The 18,558-nt window shown below is 36.9% G+C and overlaps 1 protein-coding gene across 1 annotated transcript in view; it reads left to right on the top strand.

Moving 5' to 3' along the window:
- MMP23B (matrix metallopeptidase 23B) overlaps nt 1–18,558 on the top strand; it is a 344,346-nt gene that overhangs the window by 298,774 nt on the left and 27,014 nt on the right. Inside the window, exon 7 of the mRNA XM_044061757.1 lies at nt 9,465–9,591. Coding sequence (XP_043917692.1) covers nt 9,465–9,591 — 127 coding nt within the window. The remainder of the gene's footprint in view (nt 1–9,464; nt 9,592–18,558) is intronic.

Here is an 18,558-nt window from a genome sequence, read left to right as displayed (position 1 = left end):
AGTATAATAGGTCAAGAGGAAGCCTGGGAGAAGGAAGGCACAGAAGAACCCACCACAAACCAATGCAGAATAGTTCTGGCAAAACACGCTCTGACTCTGTAAATAACATTCAACTTGTAATGCTTAGTGAAAGTATGAGCAGAGGACCAAGTAGCAGCCTCAAGGATGGCATTGGTATCCAGACCCTTGAAAAAGGCCCAACAGGAGGCAACTGCCCTAGTAGAATGTGCCTTTACAGATGAGGAAGGATATTTGCCATGAAAGAACAACAAAAGGTAATGGCCTTAGAAATCCAGGGGGAAGACAGTTTGTTTAGAAACAGACAAATCCAAAGTCCTGGGATGAAAAGAAACAAAAAGCTGCTCAGATTTGAAAATAACTTTAGTTTTATCTAAATAATATCTGAGCTGTCTGTGTAAATCTATGGTATGAATAGACTTCTCACTGGCAGACTGCAGAGAAGGAAAAAAGGAAGATGAATATACTGCTTAACGTACAACTTATTGACCACCTTGGGCATAAAAGGAAGAATAGTATAAAGAGACACCCTGTCTCTGTGAAAGACTAAAAAAGAGGAATAGCCATGGCAGATTGACATTCAGATACTCTCTTGGCTGAACTAAGAGCCAAAAGACAAACAGCATTCCAAGTACAATGTTAAAAGGCAGCTGAAGAATCGGGCTCAAAAGCAGCCTGGAACAATTTTTTTAAGTACAAAACTGAGGTCCCAGAAGAGTGGAATAGGCTTCATGGGAGGCCTGTTATGAAGGACCCCTTTAAGAAATTGCTTGACCTCCCAAACGAGGAGTCGATGGCAGACAAGCAGAAATTATTGACAGGTGAAGAATATGCCAACCCAGCATCTAGCAGATGACACAAATGAGAGAGAATCAGAGGAATCTCCACAGATAGGAGATCCTGATAGCGAGAGAGATACCAGTGGGACCCAAAGCACATCCTCATAAAAGAGGTGCCAATAAGAGATGAAAACCTTATCACCCACAGTGTCAGTTGAAGAATGGACAGGTGAGGATGGCCAAGAAATCCCTTGCCTTGTGTGAGGAGATCCTCCCAGTGAGATAACTTGTGGTGCTTGCCCCTGGCCAGGTGAAAAGGAAGGGAGGAACCATTGCTGTCTGGGCCAAAAGAGAATCACTAGCAAGATTTTGGGAGAGTCCTGCCTAATCATGTGCAAAACTCGTGGCAAGAGAGGAAGGGGAGAGGCATACAGAAACATCCCCTTCCTAGGAAAACAGAGGGCATCCACATTCCAAGGTAGAGGATGTGTGACTCTGAAACAGAATAGAGAAAGTTGTCTGTTCAAAGGGAAGGCAAAAAGATCTACCTCAGGAATACCCACCGATGGGTGATGTCGAGGAACACATCTCTGTGAAGCATCCATTCATGAGCTTGTGTTCTGGACCTGCTCAAAGAGTCTGCCACAAGGTTTTGCTCTGAGGAATGTAAACCACCTGAAAAGTTATTTAATACTGGATAGCTAGAACCCAGACCTGAAGAGTTAGGCTGCAAAGAAAATAGGACCTTGTGTCCCCCTTGTTTGTTGACATACCACATCACTGTGGTATTGTCTATGAAACTCTTCAGGGGCCCAGGACTGAAGAGGGAATGAAAAGCTTGCAAAGCCAGCAACACAGCCCTCATCTCTTTTATGTTGATATGATTTGACTTCTGATGAGGAGGGCAGAGATCTGGGACCTTTAGGGGGACACAATAGGCACCCCACCCCTTGGCAGAGGCATCTGTGAAAAGCTACTGAGTGTGAAAATATCACTGAACTGTTTAGACAGGAATAAAACCCACCAAAGAAATAGTACATATCACAATGTGTGACTGATCTGGTGTACATATGCATAGTTATACATGGCTGAATGTGCAGACATCTCTCCCCCCCAACTGAATTCTCCGCATATTTCATTAATTTGTTTCAGCAACCTGTACAGAAAACATTCACAAAAATGGTCACAGCAAGGGAATTGTGAGGCAAGCAAACTAGCTACTAGTAAAACAGCTATTGCTATACAAAATGACTTGACAATTGTTAGGTGGAAGACAGTCTAACAGTGACAGGTGATAAACTCCATATTGAAGTGTAAGAGCAATCATGTCTAAACACACAACCAGTCTGCGTATTGGCAGACTTGTTAAAGTAATGAAGATAAGGATGCTATGAGGTACAAGTTATAACAGTAACTGCAGTATTTCTATTGATTTGAACTATAGTAATTTACTTTATGTTGCTAGCAATTGCGAGATAGAAGTTACTAAAAAGGAGTTTAGTTAGTGATCCATAATGAGACATCACTTTTATTAAAGTCACTTAAGACATAAGCACACATACATTAGTAGAAAAGAAAAGAAACCTTATTAACTTTTTTTCCATTTACATACAGTATAGATTGTATTTTCTCTTTCTTTATAACAACTGTCTTTTAGTCTACCATTACATGAATCACTCAGTTCCTGCCTTGTGCCTTCCCTTAAACTTCACTTTTCCTCCTAAGCATTATTCTGCATGTATTTTTCCCACAAATTCCATTTATTTCTATGTAATTTGTTCTTTCCCTTTTGTAAAGATCTTTCTTCCAGTTCTTTTATCTCTTTTACAATATTCAATTCTTCTAATAGTTGGTTTACACTTTGATTTCCATTTCCTAGTAATTGCTTTTTTGGCAGTCAACAGAATTAAACTTAATAAAGCCTGACTATGTCTAAACAGTTTAGATAGTGTCTCACAAGTCAAAGGAATTATTTCCCAAGTTACACCCACTTCCTCCCCCCATTAATTCTGACACTCCCAATTCACGTTTCCAATTCCCCATCACATATTCAACACTTGCCACCTACCTGAAGAAATATTCTTTCAGTTCTGCTTGGGTTATAAATTTACCACTTCCAAACAAAAATCCTAAATGTTCTCAGTTTCATTGCATACTTTGGAGCCACATATATGTCCTCCCATTGTTCCTTTGTAAATTGCATTTCCAGTCTCTCTTCCCAATCTTTTCTAAACTTATTTGATTGACTTGTATAGTTATCATGCAAGATTTTATATGCCCTACTAATTAGCCCATTTTTTCACAGCAGCTTCTATTCTAGATTTGACTAAAGACTCTACCAGAGCAGGTCTTTCCCTGAAGATTATCGTATCCCTTTATACTCTGATATCAATCCCTGATAGGGAAAGCAGTCCAAACTTCTTCTAGGTTTCATCCCACTTCTCTACATTTCCTTCTCTAGATATTTTATCCCAATAGTTTGGTTCCTTTGCCAGATCTCTACAGTAAATTTCAGCCCCCTCTTGCCTATTTTCTGTACCCATACTTGTAGTCATCCTTATTGGCAAACTCTCCTTTCTCCAGTCACATGTTGGCTTAGTTCTTAGAATACTTTTTGCAACTTTCTGAATATAATATTCTGTACGATTGTTATTATTCTCTAAAATCCCCTACCTGCTTCATCATCAACCCTTTCCACTCTGAATTATAACCTTCTTGTGTTTTTATATATATATATATATATATATATATATATATATATATATATATGAGTCTTAACTGTGTGGCTCTAAAATATCCCTTCAAATCAGGTAATCTTAAACCACCATATTCTATTGGGAGGATCAACTTATCCTACTTAACTCATGCCCTCTTTTCCTCCCAGACAAATTCCTTTAGCTCTTTATTAATAATTGTGCACAGCTTCTCTGGTTGATAAAACTATGTCTGACCTGTATATAAAACTAATAGGAGTAAAACATCCTCACTGCTTGTATCTTGCTAACCATATCTATAAACAAGAGCTTCCAGTTTCTCATTTTATGTATTAACTTTTGTTTAGTCTCTTCATACATAGCTTTAGCTGCCATAACAGAAACCTTTTTAATCCATACTCCTAAATACTTCATTTTATTATGTCCCCATAAATATGGGCATTGCTGAACCATGTGATGAGTGGGTACATATTTTACAGCTATAGCTTTTGTTTTATCTTCATTAATTGTATACCATAAAAAGCACGACACTGTTAATCCACAACACTGAGATGTCATTTTCTGGTTTTATTGAGTACAAAATAATATCATCTGCAAATAAAACTAACTTTTCTTGATTAGCATATCAATTGTATCCCTGAATTCAATATTTAAATGGTTCTAAACCTAAAGCAAATAGCAGAAGGGAAAGAGGACACCCCTGCTTGGATCCTCTGTTCAAACCCAAGTTATTAGAGGGAAACCCTCCCACTTCACTTCTTGCCTCTGATCCTTCATATATCCTGCTAAGTATCCTGCATCAACATCCACCAACAGCAGCAGTATTTCTTACATTCTGCTTCTCTCCAGATCACCATTGCTCTATTAATGTTGTCAAATGTTTGCCTTCCCTCCACAAACCATATTGATCCATATCTATCAATTTTAGTCACATCTTTGCCATTCTTTTAGCATGTATATACATAAACACGTTATAATCATGGTTTAAAATTAAAATTGGTCTATATGAAGCTGGGTCTGACAGGTATTTATCCATTTTGAGTAATACAGCCACCACAGCTTTTTTTCCAGGATACTGGTGCTTCCCCACCTTTTAAAATATTATTAAACAAAATCTTCCAAATCTGTATTAATTTCTTACCTCCTAATTTTCAAACTTCCATGGGAATACCATCTGTTCCTGGAGACTTCCTTTCAGATTGATTAAACATCACAATTTTTAACCCATCTACATCTGTTTTAGTTTTTTGTGCCTCATCTTACTCTAATTTTGGCATAATTAAATCTTTCATACATATTTCCAAATGTACTCATTCTTGATTTCCACATTCCTCTGTTTTATACAAATTATCATAACATTTCCAAAATATCTCTAATACTGCTATAGGATCTCCAGTTATTTTTCTACTCATAGGCTCCTTAGACTTGCTGATGACCCTTTCTACTTTCTCTTGCCTAAGTCACTGTGCTGAAAGTCTTTTGTGCCCTTGAGCTATCAAAGATAGTTGCTTAACAGCAATCTTTTTAAACCCATGCGTTATCCAAATATTTTCTTTTTTCTGTTCAGTATTCTGCAGTTGTTCCTCTTCTTGTTCTGTGAGATTCCCCTTACTCCGCAATACTTTAACCTTTGCCAGCCCATTATATAATTAATTTTATTTCTTAACCATATCCTTCACTTTTATTTCTACCCTACTTTTAAACTCTTTTTTCACTTTATCCCACTCAGTAGCTATTACTTCTGAAGAAATTTCTGTCTTCTCTAGTAAATTGCAAATAATTTTTGCTACCCATTTCCTAAATTCCGCTCTTTTCTACAGACAGGTGTCACATGCCAGTGTCTCATTTTTACTTCATTACCCTGAATTCTTATCTTAGTTTTTATTGGTGCATGATCTGAAATGGTTATTGGACATGCGGCAAAGCTTTCAATTAGATTTACATGTTCCTATGAAATTTCTATCCAGTCTAGCCTTGTTACTGGACCTTGGGAAATACTGTGTAAATTCTGTCCAAGTTCTTACTACTGAATTAATGTTTTCTGTATAAAATATTTGTATAAATTTCTTCAGACATCTACCTCCATTTGTTATATTTTCTTCTAGGTCCCCTAGATAAATTGGCACTGAAGCAAATCAAATTCCAGTCCCCACCTATAAGTAATATTCCTTGCTGAAAGCTGATTATTTCTCCCAAAAATTTCTTAAGTTCAACAATAGCAGTTTTGGTGGAATATAAATACATGTCAGCGCAATCTTCTTCCCTTGACAATATCCCTGTACTACAAAATCTACTATTATTGTCTTCTTTCCTCTTCTATCACTATTGGAACCCTTCTAGTAATCAGTATTATTCCTTCCCTTTTCCTTTGGCCCTGATATTCTGCTGAATATCCATTCTGAAATCCTTTCTTTGTCAAATTCACATGCTCATTTCTTTCCAAACATCTCTCCTGCAACATTGCTATTTGCACTCAGCATTTCTTAATATAATTCAGTACTCTTTTTGTCTATACCTGTATGACATTTACCTTCCAAGATACTATGAACAGAGTCACCATTATGATAAAAAGCTTTTATCCTCACTTATTATACATGACAGTTGCTTTGAATGTGCATTTCCAACTTTTGTTTTACATGCATACACTAATGTTTGGCAGGATGATCTTTTACACAATTGTTTTTTCTCACCTCTGTATGAACCTACATCGCATTTCTCAAGACTTTTTGTTTTAATGAAAAACCTCAAACAAAAAAATAAATATATTTTCAGAACATCCCCATCACCTATACACTTAGAAAAAACACACAAACTGTGTACATTTTTAACAAATTAAGTTTAACCCTCCAGATAAGGACAACTGCTGCAAACTGACAGTTGCACCCAGAGGTATAACCTAATCTAAAATTAAGGTTACCCTTACTAAAGCAGCCTATGTTCCCACTTACACTAATTACTATCTGTTCTTTTCATATCTATATCCCCCTCCCAGATGTGAGAAACAGCTTTTACTCTTTCATGAAACATTATTTTTTAGCTTTAATTGTGCGCTGGCTATTTTTTAATAAACTTAATCTATGCAATGTTTTATTAGAGCCATTAAATTATTAAGGCTGCTGCAAACTCTTATTCACTTGCCATAATTTCAAACTTTTTTCATTGAACTGCTTGCCATTGTACCTTTAAATTTTTCATTTCCCTCAGCAAAAAATGCTCAGAACTCTGAATAGTAATTGATTGCACCTGCAGACAGCTTGTCTCCATTGTAAAAGTAGTCAGCAATGAAAAAACTAACAACTTGCAGATGCTTGAAGGAATCTTTGTAAATTTCAGAGCAGAATGTACAGGATTTCCCTGACCAACTGCCTTCAGCTGCAGACTTCTTGTCTGTCACTGACATTTACTAATGGAAAAAGAAAAGCAAGTCAATATCTTTGTAGATACAAGAAGTTTAGTATTTTACATGACTTTCATCATGCTGTCTCTCGAGCATTTTCCTTTAGCATACTGCATAATTTTAACTGGGAATGTCTCTCTTTGAACTTTACTGTCAGAAAAATAAGCAGCAGCACTCCCTTATGCTTGTTGGCTGACTTTTTGTTGGATAAACTTTTTATTTCCTCCTTAGCCTGTACTGCATCAAAAATGTCTTTGATCCTCCAGGAACAAATGCTCTGAAGACAGCTGGGTACAGCAGCTTGAATCTCACTCCTGCCTCCTGACATTCCCTGATTGGTGGGTTAAATTTTATTCTCTTCTGCCTGCTTTTTCCAATTTTTCATACTTTGACCTTCGCCACAATTTTTTCAGGATCAACTCCTTCTGCTGGTCTGATTGAATCTTTACTAATGTAGGTCTTTGCTGCTTTCTCATGGCATGCACTCAATGTGCCTTTTTAATTAACAAATGCTGCTGTGGAACACCAGTTCAGATGATTATTTGTTCTTTCATAAAATTAATACAGTCTGTTCCTTACAGTTTCTGTGATACAGCAGAAAATCTCGGGTTTTCTCTGTGCATCTGTCTTTTAACTCCACTACTTTTGAAACAGCTCTTCTTGAGAAACCTGCTACTCAGCTAGCTTTTTATTTATTAATCTTGGATTTTTGCAGTTTTAGCAGATGATCTGAGCAGCTAAGCTTATATTTATCCAACCTTTTTGTTATTTGAGTTGACATATTCCTTCAATATTTCATTTATTTTAATCACTGTTAGCAAATTTGGTCTATTTTTTCCTTTAAATTACTGGATGTCATCTCTTGAACTAAAGCAGAAACTTGAACTGCTTTTTACTGAATAGAGCTGAATCCTTCCCAGACAGTATTTCCTCTTCACCTTTTCTAGTTGACTTTCTTTTCAGTTTTCCAAATGTCTTCCTTGCTGGCATCCAGACAGTATACTTACTAGCCATTAAGTGAATTTTACCCCAAAAACATTTTCAATGGCACTCCATCTCATTTTCTGTTTTCACACTGGGAAAGCTGAAGTTAAGTTGTTGATCAGCGTGAAGCCATCTTGGAAAGCTAATCTCACACACTTCTTAGCCTACAGAAACACATAGTATGGTTACACAGCAAAGCAAAGTTCCAAAAATAAGAAAAGAATACATAGGCCTAAACTGCAAAATGATTACCTTTACAAACGCAGTTTACAACAAGCTAAGCAAAACATAATGTTAGGTAACTATGAATTACTGATATGAAGGGAACTGTGAGCACACATCTAATTTGTGAAAGCACAAGAGGTATCCCTGTAAAATGAAATGCCCTAGATGTTTCTATAGGCTAAATACTTCTGAATCAAAATTCAGCAACAATTCCACAAAACAGCAGAGACTCTCATCTAAATTCCGTGTTTTTAATATTTTTTGGGGGGCTCACATTACCCTGCTCTGCAATCATCAAGCATTGTTGCTAATTGTCTGATTCATTCTCATACCAATCCAGCCCTAGCAATAGAAAATACCTGGACAGAGAGGTGTTAACAGTCAGCACCTGCCATCCTGTGGGAAGTTAGTCAGACAATCCTGCACCTGTCAAGCAGGCACAGTGCAGTGTTGGCTATGCAATTACTCATGACTCACTGGCCAGGTTTGTACCTTCTAGTCTATGTGTACAACAGTGTCATAATGGAACTCCACCTAGTGTTGCTTCTGTGGTGAGACTTAAGCTGGCTGTCTCTCCCTGGGATAGCCAAGGTAACCTGTTCTGTTCTCTGTCATTCATCAGTGGCCATCTCTTCAATTGCCCAGACCATTAATCAAATTTAGGCCAGCTGATGAGTAATCAGGGCTGCTTTAATCTTCCAAAGTTCAGTAGTGACTGTAGGAATGCCAAGTGTTAGAGCTGCATGGTTTGAGTCCTTTGGCAAGCAGAGGGCTGCAGTGGTGAGAATGAGCTGCTGGAATCGGGACATGGTGGTCAGAAATAGTTGGTCTTTACACAAAAGGAGGAAAGTACTCATTGTGGAAGGCTAGACTTACGTTAAACAGTTTAAGTTTTTTTTTCTGACATTCTCGGCATAAGACATCTTAGTGTGCTTAATGCATGATTGTGCTGGAGAGATATGAAGCTCACAGCACAAATTTTTAGTTAAGACAGAAGCTTTCAGATTAATTAAATATTTATACCTCTCACAGGTGGATTCACTAGTGCTGAATATAAGTTTATTATATGTGGGCATAAGGCAGTTTGTATATTGTCTTGGGAGACATAGTGCTAAAAGGCTGGAAAGAGAGATGAAACTAGCTGGTTGTCCTTCCATCCTGTCCAGTGATTAAGTGTTTGGATGAGTAAAGTAAATGCAGCAGAGGGTAAGTAATTATGATAGAATAAACAAAACATACGAAAGGCTCACTAGTAATTGGTAGTTTTGTCTTAGAAGTTAAATATTAATGAGCACACTTTTTTTAATTAATTTCATCTAATATGATCATTCTTTATATTTTCTACAGAATTTCCATTTCCAACAGCCACACCAACAGAAGTTCCACCCAGAACTAAAACAAAAATTGTTCCTGTGGGCCGAAATGTCACTCTTCACTGTGGACGCAAGATTATAGAGAAAAAGGGGAAAATTTTGTAAGTATTCAGCTGTGTCCTAGAGAAATTATCTGCTGTCTTTCATATAGTAGAGTTTAACTGTAAACTTATGAAATAGTTTGAACTACCTACAGTTATGTATGTATGTACTTATCTATATTTTAGTACCAGGTTGTCTAATTGAGCCAGAACCCCATTTTCAGGTGAGATCTCGGGATAAAAATTGTAGTATTACAAGTGACATGCAAATATTTTATAAATTTACTGATGGTATTAGTTTTTGTATAATGAAATAAAATATGTACTAAACAAGTTCAGTTAATAATGTTACTGATACTGACTGCTCATAGTGAACAACACCTGTAGGTCAAAGGCATCAAATGGTTCCTTTCCTGGCATATAGAAAGCTAACTACTTAATGATGCAATGAGACAGACTATTTGTACCGCATAAAGGTACAAGAAGAGTAGTATGTACAAACATAAGCAAGACAACAGACACAGAGAAGTATAAATTAAGGTACTCCATCACCAACACAATTTTACATAAAAAGGTATACTGAAAATTGTCTCATGACACAATCCAATGTCGGGTTAAACATATCATCAGAATTATAAGAATGATAATTTATGCATTAAAGTAGCAGACAAGTACAGTGCCAAATAAACACTTGATTAAGGAATGTGCTAGTAATAAGAAATGTAGAGAAGACTGCTTAGATATATCAAGATGTGGGTGGATTAAGGTAATACATACTTCTCATATGTTAACTTTAACAGATATTTGCAGTAGTACGCACATGAGGAAATGTTAGTACACTAAGGAAGATGATTGTGACTACCTATGATAATACACAGAACAATTACCTTGGGTTAAGTAATGACCCTGAACTGTGATTTTACAAAGCATTTTGTTAGAAAAATTAAGTCATTAGGTAATGTGTTCTAGACTTGAGCCACGAAGTTGCAAAAGATGGTATCTCCAAATGAATTATGACTTCAGATGGACCAAATGTTTATCGAATAGCAAGATCTTAACTTTCTACTTGTTTGAACCACGTGTGTTTATATAGTTGTGTACTTACACAGTTACAGAGAAAAATCAAATACAAAGTAAAGGTGTTTATCACATTACCGGTTCATAAAATCCAACTAATTCATTTTATTCACCACCACACAATGGTGGTCATGGAGACTACCCTTACAGTAAATTCTCTTCATTTTATTGCAGACCAATTCTAGTTTGACACATAACTGATACTTCAGGTCAGCAAACAGCTTCAACCCTAAATAATAGCTTAGGAAGAACTAGTAGGAAAAAAGGAAGGGAGTGATGATTGTACACCAAACAATCTGATTGCATGTTTATCATTTGTTGCTGAAAAAATATTTACAGTGCTGCTTACCAAAGTCTGGTTAAGACACTGAGCCTTGCAGGCTGCTATACTTTAAAGCACTGTACTTTATCAACTTAAGCGCAGTTATTAGTAAAATAACTTTTCTATGTAACACACGACACGTACTATACTGAAACAGCTACAGCTTTTAATGTACAAAACACCATTCAGTTTCACTGTCCTTTTTATACACTTGTTTTGTGCCATTCAGATCCTGTTTATGAAAGCAGTCTAAAGTCTAATTCCTAAGTAACCCAGGAGCAGAGATGACTGGAGACAGGAACAACTCCCTAAGTTTAAGATTGTCGCATAATTCATCCTGAAACAGAACACAAATCAGCTTATCAACAGACTGCATGACATTAAACAAATTCCAACAGTATTAAGATCAGAAGACTGCTTTCATGAACAGGATCTGAATGGCAAAAAAGTGTATAAAGAGGACAGTGAAACTGAATTGGTTAGATCTGATCTTTTTGTTAGATCTGTTACTTGTAGGAACACATTTGTTTTGAGGTAAATTGAGAATGTAAAATTATCATCTGGATTTGTGCTGAGAAGCAAACCTTGTACATTAAAAGCTGTAGCTGTAACAGTATAGTACATGTCTGTTACATAGATAACTTATTTTATTAGCAACTGCATTTAAGGTGATAAAGTACAGTGCTGTAAGGTATAGCAGCCTGCAAGGCTCAGTGTCTTAACCAGACTTTGGTAAGCAGCATCGTGAATAATTTTTCAGTGGCGACCCTAGCCTGTATCCAAACACATGGGGGTGGTGCCTTGTATAGGGTCACTTCAGTAAAGGCGCAGTAACTAAAATTTATGAGTAAATCCTAAATAGGAGCACTCCAGTTTTATACAGCTTGTAGGAGCACAGTTTTCAGACATTTGAATCTGGATTGAGACTGCCGTGCAGGAAGGTGGCAGTGCCATAAATTCTCCAAGTCGGTGAAGTCCAAGGTTTCGAATCTGCAACTGACAGTTTCATTTCACCAGCTTTTCAAGTGACTACAGGGACTTTTCAGCCATCTACAGTAAGCAGCCTGGCCATCTGTCTTTCTGTTAACTGGTAAGAACTTTCCTGTGTTACATACAGTATATATGCCATTACAGGTCATAGTAGAAAATGTAAATCAGAACAACCAGATAAAATTGGAGACAGAATACAATGTTGGTATAAACAGCATATTAGTAAATGTAAAACCTTACTAGGGCAAGTTGATGTACATGCATTATGTAAATGGGTAGCAACATTTGACTGGTATCTCAAACAGAAAAATGTGTGGTATGACAGTAAATGTTTACTGTGTAAGTCATATGAAATTGCTTTCTGTGTACAATGCCATAAAATACAGTGCAGACCATTGTTAAGAAGTTAAACTGTAAAGAAACAACTTTTGATGATAAAGAACCAGAAAAGGGTAATACTCCTACATTATATCCAGATGTTAAACAGTTATGTCCTGTCACCACATGTGAAACGTTAATTGCAGAGTTAAAACAGCAGTTACAAGATGAGGTCCGTGGTGAACTGACAGAAAAATTTAATAAACTTCTAAAAGACAGACAAAATGAGTTCAGAAAGTTTAAACAACATATGCAAATACTTTTTTCAGAAGTGCATAGGGGCTTTAGAGTCAGAAGAACAGGTTACTGAGAAATATCTGAAAGCCCGTGCAGAATTACAGGAAGAAATTCAAACTTTTAAACAGACTTTAATGCCAGCATTTTAAAAATTTATCAGTAGCAATATGTTCATCCAGGGGTAACAGTCATCTATAGTAACCCCCAGGTATCTTACAAAAATGAACATGCTCTGCTAATGAAACACTGTGTTTTGTGATACACTATGTGGGTGATTACAATGGCTGTATAAGATGATACTTTTTCCTCTTGGATACATTTAATGAAAACCTCAAGCTTAGAAACCAAGCTTCAAAAAATCCTTTCTGGAATTCTTGCTCTGCACTGGTAACCAGCTGCAAGGTACGCAATGAATCTATCATCTACTTACTGAAGAAAACAGAGGATATCACACCAAGAGGACACTGAATTTATGTATATTGAAAATAGCAGGGGGGCTGACACAGAGCCTTGAAGAATGTCTTTGATGAGACGTTAGGGCTCTGAACAGGCCACTTTTGTAACTCTGTAGTGCCTGCCTTTCATGCAGTTCCTAACCAATGCAGTGTAAATGTATCCAGAACACTACTACCAAGCCTGGTGAGTAGTTTATCACAGAGAACACTATCAAAGGTTTTGGACAAGAAAACTACTACACTGACTTGTCCAATGTTAAAGCCATTCCTGATAAGCTATCAAATGAAAACAGAGTGTTTTGATGCCATACCCTTTCTAAAATCCATGTTGTGAAGGAGAAATAATGTTGTCTGGTGCACAGAATGCTTTCTAAGATTTTTGATAAGGCATTTTTGATAAAGTGAGGGGCACCATAAGGTCCTTCTACATCATAGGGGCTATCCCTTTTCAGAATGTTCTTTTTGTCAGAATTGTAATATAACAGCTAAAGAGAAGAAAGCCATCTTTAAGAACGCAGATGATGGTGTTTTGGTGTCACTTGGCACCCCACTTCTTTATCGTAACTAGCAATGTTTTAATCTCTGTGATTTTGATTCTTTTCTTTTGAAACTTGATGTTGAGCTACAGTCAGTGACTCCAGGCACTATCACTTGTGAAATGAGAACATGTGGCTTTGCTGATTCGAAGTACTTCTTGAATAATTCATCTACCAATGAATCTTTTGCAGCTAACAAAAGGAAACAAAATGAGAATTAACCAGAAAAAATAGCAATAGAAATCATTCAGGGACTTTAAAAACAAGCATCTGTGGTAGAATACCCATATAAATAAATGATATAACGAGAGAAAAAATTAGTTAATGCTTACAAGAAGTTTCATTCTACTTATCTTAAGAAAACATTCAGATTAGGAAGGAAGGAAACCACTAGGAAACTCAAAGCTGAATATAAACTTAAAAAATCCAATAAAATCCAAAATAATTAGAATTTTTTTTAACTATATCTGAATCTTAAGAACTAACACCCAGCAATGTCTGTAATTAGCCCACAGTAATATTGCTCGCTCTGACCCTAAGGGAGTAGCTAATATTCTAGCTGATAAATATAATGCAAATATACTCCACCCCACAGTTATAGCTATTCCATGGATTCCACAGTCCCAGCCACAACCGATAATTACTATGGAACAAATCCTCTCAGTCCTGTCATAAACTAAGAACACCTTATCCATGGGCCCTAATAACATACCAGGTTGCCAGATTGTCAGTAAGATGTATGCCCAGTATGAACCCTGCTTAACCTCTTTAATCTAAATCTCTCTAATTACATTCAAGAAGTCTGGGCACAGCCATTGTAATGTCATTACACAAGGTTAGCGCAACCACAGACCCTGGGAACTATAGACCATTTAATTGGTTTCATTAGCTTCATATGTAGAGCTATGGAATGTATAATCTTTGACCTTATTAATCTAGACATTGAAAATCTCTTAACCCTGGACCCTCACCAGTTCGGTTTTGTCAAAGGAAGATCCAGCCTCTTTAATCTCATTATTTTTTTGAAGAAGTCACTGAAGCACTGGGTAGTGGCTATGCAGTATATACAACATGTCTGCACCTGGATAAGGCCTTTGACATTATTTGCTATGCAAGAATTATTGGCAGACTTGTAAACTGAATATAAATCCTTATGTTGTATGGTGGATAGTTAAATGGTTGCCTGACAGTGCTCATGCTATTAAGAGTTGCAGGTTTCACTTCTGAAGGAAAAAAAGTTGCTGATTCAGTCATGGGCCCTCTCCTATTTGGTATCTATTTCTCAGATCTTCAAACCAACACTCCTGGACTATGACTATCTAACCTTTCAGACAACTGTAAATTGGGTGTTATTTGATCTTCCACTGACTCACATTTGCTCCACCATGGGTTAGACCATGTTAAAAATTGGTGCAAGGCCAAAATTCTCATGTGAAATGTGAACAAATAAATGTAGTATAGTTAATTTTGGTAAACAAAACATTTTCCCTTACCATATAGGTAACACACCTCACCAATCAGACACTGTTGTAAGGGATCTAGGCAATCTTGTTGATACCTCCTTATCTTTTGATCATCATATCTTCACAATAGTTCAGAAAGTTTTCTATGTGGCTCACCTAATTTTTAAAGACATCTCTTCTAAATCCGAAGCAGTCATAATCCCATACATTCATAGATTAGTACTAAGCTAACTGCCCTTGCAAGCCATTTTAAGCCTAGCCAATTATCCCTTGTGAGATTCAAACCCTGCATCTTGTGTTTGTAAGGCAAACAGTTTAACCATTAGGCCACCCTCCCAACCCATCCCCTTTACTTATATTTCATTAGACCCATTATTACATATTATGACCCGTTTGGGCATGCATTTGTCTTAAACATATCATTTAACTTTAGACATTCTTAACTAAAAAGATCAGTGGCCTCAAAAACATTAGTTATTAGTATACACCGGCAGCCCTCTCGCTGCACTCTGTTTTATAGACTCCTCCATGGAGATCTGTTTCTAGCCTTTTGAGCCATAAAAGATTCAACCCTTTTTAATTTTCTGTTCCTTCTCAGAATAAATGGTTTCACAAATACCCAGTTGAAGGAACTAAGCTTTCATCGGCATATAAATAAGACACAATGGTGCGATTGACTTATACAGCAATGTATCCCCCACACCTGGAACAAACTTCCACTAAACATGAGGCAGAGTAGCAACCTTGCTATCTTCACAGTAAAACTAGATAACTGGATGTGCAGCCACAGATTGTCTGCTGGCCTATTTGTATTGCCCTCTCTGAGGCTGGAGGGACCTTTTGAATATGGGTTATTGGCTAGGCCAGTAAAAATCTGTAGACTAATTGCATAGTACATATGAACCCATATGTAATAGTGTAAAATTAGGAGAATTTATTTATAAACAAACAGGTTTTAGTAAACGACTATGAGTACATTATAATATAGAGGGTTTTACAAGAAGTACAGTACTTTAAATATAACAATCTGAACCCTCTTGAAAAACTTCTCAGCACTCCAGGTTTCTCCAAAAACACTTCCACATGGAAATCAAGTCCTTCTTGCACTGGTTTAAATGCAGACTCACAAACTTCATTAATTTCTAGTTTAATATTAACTTCTACAGCAAATTCTTTCACACAAAGCCAAACCTTACAATAAACTAAGGCAAACATTCTTTTTCTTGCTTTTCACAGCATGAGGTAGCAAAAGAGCCAAACTCTCACTTGTGTACATTTAAGTTTCACACTGGTATTAACATTTTAGGATACACTGCTTCTACCAGTTTAATTTCTACAAGCTTTTTGGGTTTCTAATTCAATGATGGGAATGGACCCCATTCCTAAGTCAGGGTGCGATTAGAGTTCATGAAACTGTGTGCCACTGGATAAGAACATTTTAGCATTTAATATTAATTGTATAAAGCAGCAAATCTTGCAACGTGAACATGAAACCAAAGTCAATGCCATTTTCTTGCTTGCTAACAATCTCTGCCTCATCTTTTTTAATATTCACTCTACCATGCCAAATTCTTTTTCAATAATCATTTTAAAGTGATGAATATTGCTCCTCTGTGATCAAAAAGTGCAAAGCAAAATGTTACAGCTCCACTGTGAAACCTGTTTTCAGTACCCACCTGTATTAATTGCACTATACACAGGATAACATCTGTAGGTTGTATTAAACATACTGTGCATAGCACAGCCTTATCAGAATAGCTATACTCCATAATCAAAACTGAGTTGCTATATATTGTTTCTCCATTGCAGAGTGCACTGATGATGACTGCAAACAGATAAAGTGAAATATTTCTTATATACGTAAAACAGGTTTTCTGTTCCTCTTTTATGCACACAGAACATATTTCTATACTGCAATACAATGGCATTATATCTGCATATAAACGGTATTAGTTCTGTAGTCTACTGCTCCATAGAAGTACACAGCAGAGCTATAGGCTATATTAGCTGGGCATCTGCTGGGTGTTGTCTCTACTCGTACAAGGATGCTAAGGCCTGGAACTCCTTAATACCCATCAGGTCTTTACCCTCCCATCTTTCAAAACCACTCTGAAAGATTTCCTAGCTAAAACCTGCCTCTGTTCTTTCTCAAAACCAGGCTAAATTATATCCCTAAATGTGAACAAGTACCTTTTCATTCCTTGTACCTCCTAACTCCCCCTTCTTCATTTACTTCCATAGTGCTATCTAATTCTATTCTCTGACTTTCTCTCTAAATATACCATAAGCCTGTTTTTCCCTTACTTCATGTTACAGTTCTTATTCATATTAGATTAACTTACCTTTAATTTCTCTACAAATTAAAAACTGTATAAAGTTTCTCTAAATATACCTTGTATCGATTCTTAACCAATATTTTTATATTATATCTGATTTGTTATAATTATTTAAACTGCAAATGTTTTTGTTTTATTTTTGAAGACTGTAAAATTACTGTTCTTAAAATGTTTTGTAATAATTTGGAGGTTTTCTCCCCAAGCCTTCACTGAAAATGGGTTTCTACCCAATCAGACATTCCTGGTAGTCATATATCAATAAATAAATGAATAGTTCTATGATACATACTTGTCCATGGCAGACCTGTAAAAACCACAAAATGAAACCAGATGAAGTGACATGTTGTATGCTAGCATTTTAGCCTGTGTTATGCTGCAGACTTCTTAAATTGAACATATGCCTTTAAATAGTTAAAGTGACTGTTCATTCAAGTATAGTGTGGTACCACCTCTTAACCTAGTACTACTGCTACTACTTCTTTCAGCTGATCTCGTTAGGGGTCACCACAGCGGATCATCTGTTTCTATTTCTTCCTGTTTTCTGCATCTTGCTGTCACACTAACCACCTGCATGTCCGCTCTCACCATATCCATAAACCTTATCTTAGGCTTTCTTTTCCTCTTACCTGGCAGCTCCACCCTTAGCATCTTTTTCCCAACATATCCAACATCCCTCCTTAGCACATGTCTAAACTAATGCAATCTCACCTCTCTGGCTTTGTTTCCAAACCGTCCAACCTAAGCTGACCCTGTAATATACTGATTCCTATTCCTGCCCACCCTCATCACACGCAATAAAAATATTAACATCTTTAACTCTGCCACCTCCAGCTCTGACTCATGCCTTTTCATCAATGCCACCATCTCCAACCCATATAACATAGCTGGTCTCACTACCCTCTTGTAGACCTTCCCTTTCACTCTTACTGGTACCTGTCTGTCAACAAATCACTCCTGGCACTCTTCTCCATCCACTTCACCCAGCCTGTACTCTCTTCTTCACCGCTCTTCCACACTCGCCAATACTCTGAACTGTTGATCCCAAGTATTTAAACTCATCCACCTTCGCCAGCTCTACTCCCTGCATCCTCACCATTTCTCTATCCTCCCTCTCATTCACACACATATATTCTGTCTTAGTCCTGCTGACCTTCATTCCTCTTCTCTCTAGAGCATATCTCCACTTCTCCAGGGTCTCCTCAACCTGTTCCCTACTCTCAGTACACATCACAA

Source organism: Protopterus annectens, chromosome 2.part0 (assembly GCF_019279795.1).
Source record: "Protopterus annectens isolate FY-2018-M chromosome 2.part0, PAN1.0, whole genome shotgun sequence".
NCBI classification, from domain to species: Eukaryota; Metazoa; Chordata; order Ceratodontiformes; family Protopteridae; genus Protopterus; species Protopterus annectens.
This window is presented reverse-complemented; position numbering and strand designations above follow the sequence as displayed.